We start from the raw sequence: 15,246 nt of genomic DNA, 5'->3' as shown, positions 1-15,246 counted from the left end.
TTTATTTTACTTTACACAATAATATTTTTTAAACCCCAAAAAATGATGTTTTAGTGTCTCCATGTTCTGAGAAGTATAGTTTAGTTTATTTTATTTTTTTTGAGCGATTTTCTTATGTAGGGGCTCATTTTTTGCGGCATGAGGTGACTGTTTTATTGGTACCATTTTGTGGGACATACGCCTCTTTGATCACTTGGTGTTGCACTTTTTGTGATGTAAGGTGACAAAAATGCAATTTTTTGACACACAGTTTATTTTTTATGGTGTTTATCGGACTGGGTCGATCATGTGATATATTTATAGAGCTGGCCGTCACCAAAAATGTCTGTTTTATTTTAGATTTTTTTCTATTTTTAAAATTTTTTAAATCTTTTTTGTTTTATATATTTTTTTAACACTTTATTTTACATTTTTCGTCCCCCATAAGGTCATACAAGACCTCTGGGAGACATTTAACTTCACTTTTTTATTTTTTTCACAGTTGATTTCTCCTGTAACTGGGGCTGAAATGTTAGCCCCAGTTACAGGAGATATACACCCCCCAGAGAGGCTGTACGGCGCTGTACAGCCTCAGAGCAGGGCTGATCGAGGTCTCTGAAAGACCTCACAGCTCCTGTACTCTCCCGGCCGCGGCGGTCACATGACCGCCGGGCCAGAACAGGAAGCGCATAGCGCACTGTATACACAGCGGTACAGTACTATTTAACTGGTACTGTATGACACCATGGATTTGATGGATAGCAGATCCAAACGTATGCACAAGATATATATATACACATACACACACACACAGTCAATAAATATTGGGACATCGACACCGTTTTAACATTTTTGGCCCTATACACCACAAAGAATTTGAAATGAAAACAAACAAGATGTGTTTCAACTGCAGACTGTCAGCTTTAATTTGAGGGTATTTACATCCAAATCAGGTGAATGGTGTAGGAATTACAACAGTTTGCATATGTGCCTCCCACTTGTTGAGGGACTAAAAGTAATGAGGCAGAATAATCATAAATCAAACTTTCCCTTTTTAATACTTGGTTGCAAATCCTTTGCAGTCAATTACAGCCTGAAGTCTGGTACTCATAGACATCACCAGACGCTGGGTTTCATCCTTGGTGATGTTCTTCTGCAACTGCCTTCAGTTCGTGAGGCATTTTCCCTTCAGTTTTGTCTTCAGCAAGTGAAATGCATGCTCAATCGGATTCAGGTCAGGTGATTGACTTGGCCATTGCATAACATTCCACTTCTTTCCCTTAAAAAACTCTTTGGTTGCTTTTGCAGTATCCTTTGGGTCATTGTCCATCTGCACGGTGAAGCGCCGTCCAATCAGTTCAGAAGCATTTGGCTGAATACGAGCAGATAATATTGACTGAAACACTTCAGAATTCATTCAGCTTTTTTTGTCAGCAGTCACATCATCAATAAATACAAGAGAACCAGTTCCATTGGCAGCCATACATGCCCACCCCATGATGACACTACCATCACCATACTTCACTGATGATTTGGTATACTTAGGATCATGAGCAGTTCCTTTCCTTCTCCATTCTCTTCCCATCACTCTGGTACAAGTTGATCTTGGTCTCATCTGTCCATATGATGTTGTTCCAGAACTGTGAAGGATTTTTTAGATGTTGTTTGGCAAACTCTAATCTGGCTTTCCTGTTTTTGAGGCTCACCAGTGGTTTACATCTTGTGGTGAACCCTCTGTATTCACTCTGGTGAAGTCTTCTCTTGATTGTTGACTTTGACACACATACACCTACCTCCTGGAGAGTGTTCTTGATCTGGCCAATTGTTGTGAAGGGTTTTCTTCACCAGGGAAAGAATTCTTCGGTCATCCACCACAGTTGTTTTCCATGGTCTTCCAGGTCTTTTGGTGTTGCTGAGCTCACCGGTGCGTTCCTTCTTTTTAAGAATGTTCCAAACAGTTGTTTTAGCCACACCTAATGTTTTTGCCATCTCTCTGATGTGTGTGGTTTGTTTTTTTTCAGCCTAATTATGGCTTGCTTCACTGATAGTGACAGCTCTCTGCATCTCATCTTGAGAGTTAACAGCAACAGATTCCAAATGCAAATAGCACACTTGAAATGAACTCTTGACCTTTTATCTGCTCATTGTAATTGGGATAATGAGGGAATAACACACCCCTGGCCATGGAACAGCTGAGAAGCCAATTGTCCAATTACTTTGGGAGGCACATATGCAAACTGTTGTAATTCCTATGCTGTTCACCTGATTTGGATGTAAATACCCTCAAATTTAAGCTGACAGTCTGCAGATAAAGCTCATCTTGTTTGTTTTCATTTCAAATCCTTTGTGGTGTATAGAAATTGTGATGATGTCCCAATATTTATGGACCTAACTGTGTGTGTGTATATGTATGTATGTATGTATGTATGTATGTATGTATGTATGTGTGTGTATGTATGTATGTGTACAGTACAGACCAAAAGTTTGGACACACCTTCTCATTCAAATAGTTTTCTTTATTTTCATGACTATGAAAATTGTAGATTCACACTGAAGGCATCAAAAGTATGAATTAACACATGTGGAATTATATACATAACAAAAAAGTGTGAAACAACTGAAAATATGTCTTATTCTAGGTTCTTCAAAGTAGCCACCTTTTTGCTTTGATTACTGCTTTGCAAACTCTTGGCATTCTCTTGATGAGCTTCAAGAGGTAGTCACCTGAAATGGTTTTCACTTCACAGGTGTGCCCTGTCACGTTTAATAAGTGGAATTTCTTGCCTTATAAATGGGGTTGGAACTAACAGTTGCGTTGTGGAGAAGTCAGGTGGATACACAGCTGATAGCCCTACTGGATAGACTGTTAGAATTTGTATTATGGCAAGAAAAAAGCAGCTAAGTAAAGAAAAACGAGTGGCCATCATTACTTTAAGAAATGAAGGTCAGTCAGTCCGAAAAATTGGGAAAACTTTGAAAGTGTACCCAAGTGCAGTCACAAAAACCATCAAGCGCTACAAAGAAACTGGCTCACATGCGGACCGCCCCAGGAAAGGAAGACCAAGAGTCACCTCTGCTGCGGAGGATAAGTTCATCCGAGTCACCAGCCTCAGAAATCGCAGGTTAACAGCAGCTCAGATTAGAGACCAGGTCAATGCCACACAGAGTTCTAGCAGCAGACACATCTCTAGAACAACTGTTAAAGGGAACCTGTCACCCAAAAATCGCCTATTAAGCTGTTTACAGTACCTTATAGTGCTGTATAGTCGTTTCCTGATGCACTTTTTGTTAGTTTTGCAGCATGTATGCTCAGTCAGAAATCGATGTTATATTCAGCTGCTGCCCCGTGCTTCAAGTCAGGCTTGAAGTCACGGGGGCAGCGGCCTCGGCGTCTTACATGGCCCTCTCCCCGCCCCCTGCCTCTGTGACTGACAGCCGAAATCCGATTCCGGGACCGCGCTCAACGGCCGCATGCGCAGTAAAGGGCGGCAGGAGCGCGGTCCCGGCTGCCGCGCGTACTACGCGCCGTCTTACTTTCGCCGCACTGCGCATGCGCCCGACATCCTGTATCAAACGCGCCCGCGCCCGGCATCTGGGCGCGTTTGATACAGGATGTCGGGCGCATGCGCAGTGCGGCGAAAGTAAGACGGCGCGTAGTACGCGCGGCAGCCGGGACCGCGCTCCTGCCGCCCTTTACTGCGCATGCGGCCGTTGAGCGCGGTCCCGGAATCGGATTTCGGCTGTCAGTCACAGAGGCAGGGGGCGGGGAGAGGGCCATGTAAGACGCCGAGGCCGCTGCCCCCGTGACTTCAAGCCTGACTTGAAGCACGGGGCAGCAGCTGAATATAACATCGATTTCTGACTGAGCATACATGCTGCAAAACTAACAAAAAGTGCATCAGGAAACGACTATACAGCACTATAAGGTACTGTAAACAGCTTAATAGGCGATTTTTGGGTGACAGGTTCCCTTTAAGAGGAGACTGTGTGAATCAGGCCTTCATGGTAGAATATCTTCTAGGAAACCACTGCTAAGGACAGGCAACAAGCAGAAGAGACTTGTTTGGGCTATAGAACACAAGGAATGGACATTAGACCAGTGGAAATCTGTGCTTTGGTCTGATGAGTCCAGATTTGAGATCTTTGGTTCCAACCACCGTGTGTTTGTGCGACGCAGAAAAGGTGAACGGATGGCCTCTACATGCCTGGTTCCCACCGTGAAGCATGGAGGAGGAGGTGTGATGGTGTGGGGGTGCTTTGCTGGTGACACTGTTGGGTATTTATTCAAAATTGAAGGCATACTGAACCAGCATGGCTACCACAGCATCTTGCAGCGGCATGCTATTCCATCCGGTTTGTGTTTAGTTGGACCATCATTTATTTTTCAACAGGACAATGACCCCAAACACACCTCCAGGCTGTGTAAGGGCTATTTGACCACGAAGGAGAGTGATGGGGTGCTGCGCCAGATGACCTGGCCTCCACAGTCACCGGACCTGAACCCAAACAAGATGGTGAAGGCAAAAGGGCCAACAAGTGCTAATCATCTCTGGGAATACCAAGAGTGTGCAAAGCAGTAATCAAAGCAAAAGGTGGCGACTTTAAAGAACCTAGAATATGACATATTTTGAGTTGTTTCACACTTTTTTGTTATGTATATAATTCCACGTGTTAATTCATAGTTTTGATGCCTTCAGTGTGTGACTTTTTTGTGTGTGTGTGTGTGTGTGTGTGTATATATATATATATATATATATATATATATATATATATATATATTTATATTATTTTAAGACTACTGCAACTCTCTGGATATTAGTTGTCTAACCCATCTGAGGTACCTGAGTAGGACCAAGGGTGTGGAAATTGGGAAAAAATAAACTACTTGTCGAAGGACTAAAGCGGGGGCTCGATCTACTTGTCCCTCATGACAATCTACTTGTCCTGATACAAAAAACGTATTTTAAATCAAAACCATATTTCAATGCACCACCACACATATGCAGGAAGGTGGCTGGCTTGTGTTCCAGTCTTTGTGGTGTGAAATTACTCTAAGTGTAGTCCTCGTTCACACCAGATGATTCTGTCCAGAATGCACTACATCACGGCCGGCTCACTATGTTGTGGGGCTGGAGGGGTCGTGACGATCCATTGAAGTAAATGGCACCGTAGCCACAGCCGCAGGCTATCGGATGCACCGGATCGCAAGGCACAATTATGCCCGAGGTCCGGTCAAAATGCTGCTTGCAGCATTTTGTTTGGACTGGACCACAGGCATAATGTGCCATGCAATCCTGTGCAACTGATCTCATTGCAGCCATTGGGCATGGTTATGGTGCCAATCTCTTCAACAGACCTCTATGCCCCCTCCTGCCCCACAGTATAGTTAGCCGCAGAAAGGTGGTCCTCTGAGGGATGCTGACAGAGTTGAGAGTTCTATCAATGCCCCTGGCTCTGTAACTGCTCTGTCACTGCTTCTCCCCCCGATCCGGAGACATGACAGAACCTTTCATTGCTCCACCCCTCCAGATCTGTCATTTCTACTTCCCCATGCTGTCATGGGGAATTAGTGGCTTGACACAGGCCCCATTTAGAGGGCTGAAACGTTGCCTGGGAATAAACGGGTCATCACCTTTTATCACATCTGGAGTGCTGCCTATTTTTGGACATAATATATTGGAGGAAAGGTTGCCCACATTTTCAGAGGACTTGCACCCTAACTACCCTCTTTTCAATGTGCTGCTGTTGCTTTTTTGGTATATATGTGTGTGATATATATATATATATATATATATATATATATATATATATATATATATATATATATATATAGCTTTTTTGGTACAGACCAAAAGTTTGGACACACCTTCTCATTCAAAGAGTTTTCTTTATTTTCATGACTATGAAAATTGTAGATTCACACTGAAGGCATCAAAACTATGAATTAACACATGTGAAATTATATACATAAAAAAAAGTGTGAAACAACTGAAAATGTCATATTCTAGGTTCTTTCAAGTAGCCACCTTTTGCTTTTGATTACTGCTTTGCACACTCTTGGCATTCTCTTGATGAGCTTCAAGAGGTAGTCTCCTGAAATGGTTTTCACTTCACAGGTGTGCCCTGCCAGGTTTAATAAGTGGGATTTCTTGCCTTATAAATGGGGTTGGGACCATCAGTTGCGTTGTGGAGAAGTCAGGTGGATACACAGCTGATAGTCCTACTGAATAGACTGTTAGAATTTGTATTATGGCAAGAAAAAAGCAGCTAAGTAAAGAAAAATGAGTGGCCATCATTACTTTAAGAAATGAAGGTCAGTCAATCCCAAAAATTGGGAAAACTTTGAAAGTGTCCCCAAGTGCAGTCACAAAAACTATCAAGCGCTACTGAAACTGGCTCACATGCGGACCGCCCCAGGAAAGGAAGACCAAGAGTCACCTCTGCTGCGGAGGATAAGTTCATCCGAGTCACCAGCCTCAGAAATCGCAGGTTAACAGCAGCTCAGATTAGAGACCAGGTCAATGCCACACAGAGTTTTAGCAGCAGACACCTCTCTAGAACAACTGTTAAGAGGAGACTCTGTGAATCAGGCCTTCATGGTAGTATATCTGCTAGGAAACCACTGCTAAGGACAAGCATCAAGCAGAAGAGACTTGTTTGGGCTATAGAACACAAGGAATGGACATTAGACCAGTGGAAATCTGTGCTTTGGTCTGATGAGTCCAGATTTGAGATCGTGTCTTTGTGCGACGCAGAAAAGGTGAACGGATGGACTCTACATGCCTGGTTCCCACCGTGAAGCATGGAGGAGATGGTGTGGGGGTGCTTTGCTGTTGACACTGTTGGGGATTTATTCAAAATTGAAGGCATACTGAACCAGCATGGCTACCCAGCATCTTGCAGCGGCATGCTATTCCATCCAGTTTGCGTTTAGTTGGCACAATGACCCCAAACACACCTCCAGGCTGTGTAAGGGCTATTTGAGCATGAAGGAGAGTAATGGGGTGCTGCGCCAGATGACCTGGCCTCCACAGTCACCGGACCTGAATCCAATCGAGATGGTTTGGGGTGAGCTGGACCGCAGAGTGAAGGCAAAAGGGCCAACAAGTGCTAAGCATCTCTGGGAACTCCTTCAAGACTGTTGGAAGACCATTTCAGGTGACTACCTCTTGAAGCTCATCAAGAGAATGCAAAGAGTGTGCAAAGCAGTAATCAAAGCAAAAAGTGGCTACTTTGAAGAACCTAGAATATGACATTTTCAGTTGTTTCACACTTTTTTGTTATGTATATAATTCCACATGTGTTAATTCATAGTTTTGATGCCTTCTGTCATAGTCATGAAAATAAAGAAAACTCTTTGAATGAGAAGGTGTGTCTGTACTGTATGTATATAGTTTTTCAGCCAATGGACCATATTTTATTAGATTGACAAAATGTTTTAGTTCTATAACAAAAATCAATAAATGTAATTAATGGCTGGCTTATGTAGAAAAAATAAAAAATAAAAAAATATAATAATAAAATATATATATATATATATATATATATATATTATATATTTTTTTTTTCTACATAAGCCAGCCATTAATTACATTTATTGATTTTTGTTATAGAACCAAAACATTTTGTCAATCTAATAATATATTCTATTAAATGTCTGTAAGTACTTTTAATATTATGAATAATATTATTATTCGTATTTTAAATTTCTTGCAATGTGTTTGTTGTAGGCAGCGGAAATGGTGGGATATCCTGTAATGATCAAGGCATCAGAGGGAGGAGGCGGGAAAGGTATTCGGAAAGTGAACAATGCAGATGATTTTCCCAACCTTTTCCGACAGGTAAGGCTTCTTTAAAGAGGACCTGTCATCTCTCCTGGCATGCCTTATGTTTTAATAGCTATTTGCATTCACCATGTAATAACCATTCTGGAACATCTATTCTTTTGACTAGGTTGCGCCATTCCTTTATTATTTCTATTAGAAGTATATGAATGAATTGCAAACAGTCTGCAATAAAAGAACAGTGGGGTGTTGCTCGTTGGCTGTGTGAACCTGCTCAGTCAGGCAATGGGATCACTGATCGGATAGTCAGACTGCAGAGACACACCCTCAACTGGTTAACTCCCCTCTGTAGAATCATAAGAATAGATGCTCCAGAATTGTTAGACGGGGAATGTAAGTAGCTATTAAAACAGACTTGGCAGGAGCGGTGAAAGTTCCTCTTTAAAGCTTAAATTACTAAAAAATAACATATTGCACTGTCTTTTTGGAAATAGGATCCAGCACATTAGGATCTTCCAGCATCTGTCAACAAAATGCTTGATTTCTTTATGTAGTTAATTCTGCTTTTAGCTAGGGGAAAAATTAACTAGTGGTGGATCCCCTTAGCAAAACCCTTGCTCACTTTCTTTACTTCCCACTGTGCCGTCCATGTATGGCGCATGCGGGAATGGTTAATTTGCTGGAATCCACTATACATGTGCAGCAAACTGATTGAGCAGGCACAGGAACAAGGCCACTGCTGTAGCGGCTGGCATTTCTGAAAGCTCGGATGCTGGCAAATTAACCCCGTAGATGTCACTGCCAATGCTGACTGTGGCATGTAAGAGGTATAGAGATGGTTGCCATGGTACCCAGAAGCTTTGCAGCTTGCCATGTATGAAAGCCTATGAGACCTTGCACCCAGGCTGGGTCTCGTAGGCAACCGTGCGTATGAAACTAGCAGTTTCAGTGCCATACAGTTCAGAGTTGAAACCTGGATCAGACCCTCAAAAGCTGAAGACCTATAGTGAAATGGAACTAAAATAAAAAAAATATATAATTATTGTTCACTTGGCCGCACAAAAATCATAACGTTAAGTGATTATGTACCCTCAAATGATACCAATGTAAACTTTATCTCATCCCGCAAAATAGGAGCCCTCACACAAGACAAGCGTGGCAGATTTCATACCACATAACCAATTGGCGATTCGTCTCCTTGACTTTATTCTCCATCATAATTTTCTTTTTTCTTTTCAACCACTGTATCTACCACCAGTTCAGGGGCGTAGCCATGGGGAGTCCATTCACACCATCTTAGGCCAATTTGTACCTGGGCTGGTGGGAGAGGTTGTTTTTGGGGAGGAACTTGCGGAATGGTCATCTTACATCCACGATGTACCTTAGCCATAACGAGATGTCCTTATCTTCTGGAATGGTACTCGGGAGGATTTCAGTAATTTTGTTAGGGCCCTTCATCTCAATAATACATTTTCACATCTGAAATTATTCCTGTTCAGATTACCTTTCTTGACCATAATGGACAGGGATGGCAAGATGCGTACTAGTCTTTTCTGTAAGGATATGGCGACCAACAGTTTTTACACTGGAAGAGCTGCCATCCTCTCCTCCTTAAGAAAGGGATACCTAAGGGGCAGTGTCTCCGGATTCTCTGTCACTATTCCTCTATCTCAGAATTTCAAGTTAAGGCCAGATATTTGGAGAATAGGTTCTTGAAACTTGGCTATCCCCGCAAAATAATCGCCTCTGCCTATTAGCATTCACTATCCTGCACATGCGAGTCTTACGTAAATGCTGGGGTATTCTCTGGATGTACACGGATGTGGGCCATTTGGCCACTTGTGTATGTGGATTGAAATACGTTGGCAAGACTATCCGCAAGTTCTGCCGTGGGATTGAAGAAAATCTAAATGATGTCAGAAAAATGTCCCTTTCCCGGCCACATTAATATGTACCATTCGGGCAGTGTACGCGCAATTCTGTTCCAGGGCATAGAGATTGTGAGACCTTCCCCAAGAGGAGGGTAATTTAGATAGAGTCCTCCAAAAAGAGGCCCAATGTACTTTTAGATTAGGCATGGTTTGTCCTCAGGAACTTAATGATCGCATTTCCTATGTCTATTTTATTGAATAAATATGATAGAGATATGTGACACAGTGTTTTATGGTGGTGACTTGTTTCTCTCATCCAATGCTCCATTGGTGGGGTCAGGCTGGTGGTTACCTATATTTCCCAGTGTATGCGTTCCTATCTCTGTTACGTCCCAAGGATACAGAGGAAATGGTTGATTTGGTATCCAGTTTTTTGGCTTTAAGTATCTGAGCATTCCTGATTTGGGGCATAACAGTTACTACGGGGGATATAATCCATCACAAATTGCATACCACCTTACCCTTGGTTGCAAATTGCCCCTGGTTACCACAGTGTTGCCAATCCATATTAATGTATTTTATTTGCTTTACTGTATGATTCACCAACCTGTCATGGCTGGACCCTGGCTTATTGCCTCATTTTCTTGCCCACATTCATTGGAGGACACAGGAACCGTGGGTATAGCTATGTCCTCTGGAGGCGTTGACACTAAATAAAAGCTGTTAGCTCCTACCCTGGCAGCTAAACCCCCTCTAGCCTGGAGAGAGAGCTTTAGTTGTTTCTAGTGTCAACAGGAGGAAAGACCTAGCTCCTGAAGATTTATTTTTTATTTTATTTTTTATTTTTCCCTTCTTTTTCAGGTGGGAAACAGTAATTTAAGCTAGCCCATTGGGCTTACAAGCTACTCCATGAATGTGTTTTAATCATTAACAGAAAAAAACATCGCTTTAAGGTGCAGCCCATCACTGAGGAGGAGGAACAGCATCACACAAGGTCACATGATCGCAGATCCAATCATGTGACTTATGATGCAGATCTGTTGCTGGGTAACGTGACGCTTCCAGGCCGGCATGAGAGGAGGCTCGGCAGACTGAAGAATCAAGCGCCATGCTGCCTTCATAATGCGATCGGTAGCGCTATGGGAAGATGCCTGTGAAGCCCTACTTCACTAGAGATAAACGATCCTCAGAGCAATATAACATATTACAAGAACCAGAGGAAGGGGGGGGGGGGTGATGAAAACATGTTCCTACATAACTTAGGATCCCATTGTCTATTTATTTATTCATTTATCTATTTATTTATCTATTTTCTTTTTGATCTATTTCAATTTTATAATGATGTTACTTTTAAAAAACATTTTTAGTCCCTTAGAAGTTATGTAGGAGCATGTTTTCATCACCCCCCCTCCTTCCTCTGGTTCTTGTAATATGTTATATTGCTCTGAGGATCATTTATCTCTAGTGAAGTAGGGCTTCGGGCCGGGAGGGCACGGGGCTATCGGGCGCTCTGTCCGGGCATGGACTGCGGACTTCATGAGGAAGCGGCGCAAGCTCCCGCTTACAGTACGGCTGGCGCTCCACACGGCAGCCTGCGGGCGGAGCGCCATCACAAATCTATGCAGCCAGATGTGTGCTGTGGGGGTTACAGTTCCGCACACGCACCGCCGCTGCGAGGCTGAGCGGGAGATTGCAGGGCCTTCTCTTCCCGCCACAGCGTTCAGGATACTCCTTCTGAGACTGCTGACTTCGCTCCTGGCTCTGGTAGGAACTGTTGTCTCCTCTCCTCAGGTCACTGTACCCTCTCAGCCTCAGATGTGTCCTTTCCTGGATTTCCATCATGTCTGACCCCACGGGCGATCATCCTAAGCTGCCAATAGCTGTCCATTATGCCTGCTCCATGTGGCGGGCAACCAGATTCTGTCTGCACTGCTTGTCAGGCGCCCAGGCAGGGGGCCCATACATCCCCCTTGACATCTGAGTTGCCAGATTGGGCCAAAATCCTCTCTCAGGCGGTGGAAAACCTTGCTACAATCTCCCAATCCACCCTAACTATAGTGGGTCGCTTGGTTGAGAATCCGCCACCAGCACAGGCTGCACCTCCCTCGGATGCACCCTCCAGGGCTTCTTGCTCGGTTGAGCCCCCCCCCCCTCCCCAGGGTAGACCACGTTTCTTCCTCTGACGCATCTCTCCCTCTCCACCCCGTGTATGATTTCACTCAAGTTTTTTTTTCTCCTGGGGACATGCCGTCAGAAGGAGAGGTGGAGAATTCAGATTTGGACATGGATACGGAGCAACTTTCCAAGTTGGCCTCCTCTGTAGATAGCCTCATTGCTGCCATCCATGACACCTTCCAGGTGCAGGATGATTCCCCCCTTCCCCCACTGACCAACAGGGGGTATCCTTTTTCCACCTAAAACAGGCCTTAAAAGTGTTTCCTCACCATAATTTTCGGCGGTGGTTTCTAAAGCTTGGGATCATCCAGACATGCGTTTTTCCACCCCCAAAAAAACTGGTTGTTCTTAGTCAAGCCTTCAAAGTTTGAGAGTATTTGAAGCAAATGGTCTGATTTTCTAACTCCCACTAAAGCACTCCAACTGAACTTTAGTCACATTTAGTTAGTTTATTGGTATACTGCTCTGTGGTTTGCATTGAAGCTTTACCATTTTAGTTATACATTTTTTTTTTGCTTGTTTTCTTTACTCCATGATTGTAAGTCGTTCTTAATATTTTTAAAATCATTTTTGTTTAGTGATTTTTCCGAAATAAGAGAATTAATTAGTGGGTTACTGACTGGTACTTACTCCTCACTCCCTCTTTCCTTCCTTCCCCCCTCTCTCCTTTCCCTCCCCTCACTTTCCCCAACCTTCCACTGTCCCATCACTCACCCTAGTTTTTCTTATTCCCCATTTTTCAGAATTATTTGAATTGCATTATTTATATAATTGTATTTTTATGTTTACTGAGAGTGACGTTACTCTCATGTTAGTATTCTTAAAACTTTGCAAAATAAAAGAATTTACAAGAAAAAAAAAAAAAAAAAAGCTGGTTGTTCTATATCCATTCCCAGCGGATTGTGTGTCCACGTGGGCATCCCCTCCTAAGGTTGACCCACCGGTGGCATGACTAGCCAAAAATACAGCTATTCCTGTAGCCGATGGATCTTTCTTCAATCAGGGTTGAATCTTGGTCTGGCCCTTAGTTCTTTGAAGGGTCAGGTGTCAGCACTTTCAACCTTTTTTCAGCGGTTCCTCCATATTGTCCTCCTTTGCCGCCTTGGGATCTGAATTTAGTCCTCTCAGGCTTCCCCCTTTGATCCTTTGCGGGAGATTTCTCTCCGACTGTCCTGGAAGGTAGTTTTCCTTGTAGCTATCACTTCCATCAGACTGGTGTCCGAATTGGCGGCACTCTCTTGCAGAGTACCCTTCCTGGTTATTCAGAAGGATAAAGCGGTTCTCCGGCTCGTTCCTTCCTTTCTTCCGAAGGTGGTCACTGACTTCCATATCAACAAGGAAATTGTTCTTCCCTCACGGTGTCCCTCTCCTTCACACCCTATGGAAAAGGAGTTACACCGTTTGGATGTGGTCAGAGCTGAAGATCTATATAGCAGCCTCCGGTCCCTTCTGCCGTACAGACTCCCTTTTTGTTATTCCGGAGGGTCCTTGCAAGGGATTTGGTGGCCTCCAAGGTGGCAATCGCACATTTGGATTCGGGCTGCAATTGCAGAGGCATGCCTGCGCCCGGGGCAGGGTTCCGCCCTTAGGTGTCACGGCTTACTCCACCATAGCGGTGGGCGCATCTTGGGCTCCTTTTACACATCGACAAAATTTTACCAGGTGCATACTTATGCATCGGCGGAAGCTGCCTTGGGCCGCATGGTCTTGCAGGCGGCAGTTTCCTCTAGATGCCTGCAGTTTCCTCTAGATGCTTGCTTCCATGGGTCTGTGTTTGTTTTTGTTTTTCCCTCCCTGTGGACTGCTTTTGGACATCCCATGGTTCCTGTGTCCCCCAATGAATATGGATGAGAAAACTAGATTTTTGTAAAGCTTGCCAGTAAAATCTTTCTTGCTATTCATTGTTTTAGAAATTTTCTTGACAATTTGAAAAAATACTTTAAAAATTGTAAGCCTTTCTAATGTCCTAAAAAATAAATAAATAACATTTTACAAACGGAGATCAATGTAAAGTAGACATATGGTAAATGTTACTTATGCTGTGATGTATCACCTGTCTTAAAAGCAGAGAAACTGGTATTTAGAAAATAATAGATTTTTCCAAATTTTCTGCAAATTTGAGATTTATTATACACAAAAAAAAGTTTAAAATATTAACTCAAATTTACTACTAGCATCAAGTCAGATATGTCATAAGAAAACAATCTTGTGTATTACAAGTGCATTACCACGTGAAAGAGGCTAATCGACCGAGCCTTGCTAAAACCTTGTATTGTTCAGCTCCAGGGCTGGATCTGTACAATTTGCTGTGCAAGCCAATTGATTCTATTATTCATGAGGAGCCTCTGCAATTAGTGGCTGGTAGAGCGGGGTCCTTAGAAGTATCAGGACTCATCAGCTGGCACTCTGTAATGTATCCAGTACTAAAGCTGTTGAATTCAAAATGTTAGTTTAATAGCTGGAGCAATTAAGGAAAGTGAACTAGTGAGTTGCTAAGGGGATCTGTCACTTTAAGTAGATTTCTATCAAGTCTTAAAAGAAAAATAGTTGAAGCTCAGTCAGATTGGATGGAGAGTGGTTGTGAACACCTTTTTCCACATGTTTGCTGTGTCCCCTATATGGTTTGTGGCAAACTGCCAATGGGAATTCTTATGGCTTGCTTTTACAAATGGCTTTATTCTTGCCACTGACATAAAGACCAGATTTGTGAAGTACACAACTAATTTGAATGGTGGACAAATTCTCCCACCTGAGCTGTGGATCTCTAGCGCTCCTCCAGAGTGACCATGGGACTCTTGGCTGCTTTTCTGATTAGTGCTCTCCTTGCCCGGGCTGTCAGTTAAGGTGGATGACCATGTCTTGGTAAGTTTTAAGTTGTGCCATACTCCTTCCATTTTCAGATGATGGACTGAACAGTGCTATGTGAGGTGTTCAGATTTATGGGATTTTTTTAAATTTTTTTATAACCTATCCATGCTTTACACTTATCCACAACTTTATCCCTCACCTGTCTGGTGTGTTCCTTGGTTTTCATGATGCTGTTTGAACACTAATGCTTACTAACATTAGTGTAGATATACTGAGAATAAATTACACGCAGCTGGACTCTATTTACTAATTAGGTGATTCTGAAGGCAGTTGCTCATACTGAGATTTATTTAGAGGTATTGGAGTGCAGGGGGCTGAATACAATTATACGCCGTACAAATATTTGCTAAGGCTACTTTCACACTTGTGGCAGGACGGATCCGACAGGCTGTTCACCCTGTCGGATCCGTCCTTTCGCCGTGCCGCCGGACTGACCCTCTGTCCCTATTGACTATAATGGGGACGGGGGTGGAGCTTCGGCGTAGCACGGCAGTGCGCGGCGAAAGGCCGCTGGACTAAAAGTCCTGCATGTCTGACTTTTTAGTCCGGTGGCCTCTCACCGCGAACTG

The 15,246-nt window shown here is 43.3% G+C and overlaps 1 protein-coding gene across 3 annotated transcripts in view; it reads left to right on the top strand.

Annotated features, from left to right (window-relative positions):
* The window catches only part of ACACA (acetyl-CoA carboxylase alpha), a 932,629-nt gene that overhangs the window by 98,781 nt on the left and 818,602 nt on the right, over positions 1 to 15,246 (top strand). For all 3 annotated transcript variants that reach the window (XM_044288111.1, XM_044288112.1, XM_044288113.1), the window contains exon 9: positions 7,710 to 7,820. In XM_044288111.1, coding sequence (XP_044144046.1) covers positions 7,710 to 7,820 — 111 coding nt within the window. The remainder of the gene's footprint in view (positions 1 to 7,709; positions 7,821 to 15,246) is intronic.

Source organism: Bufo gargarizans, chromosome 3, assembly GCF_014858855.1.
Source record: "Bufo gargarizans isolate SCDJY-AF-19 chromosome 3, ASM1485885v1, whole genome shotgun sequence".
Classification (NCBI taxonomy): domain Eukaryota; kingdom Metazoa; phylum Chordata; class Amphibia; order Anura; family Bufonidae; genus Bufo; species Bufo gargarizans.
This window is presented reverse-complemented; position numbering and strand designations above follow the sequence as displayed.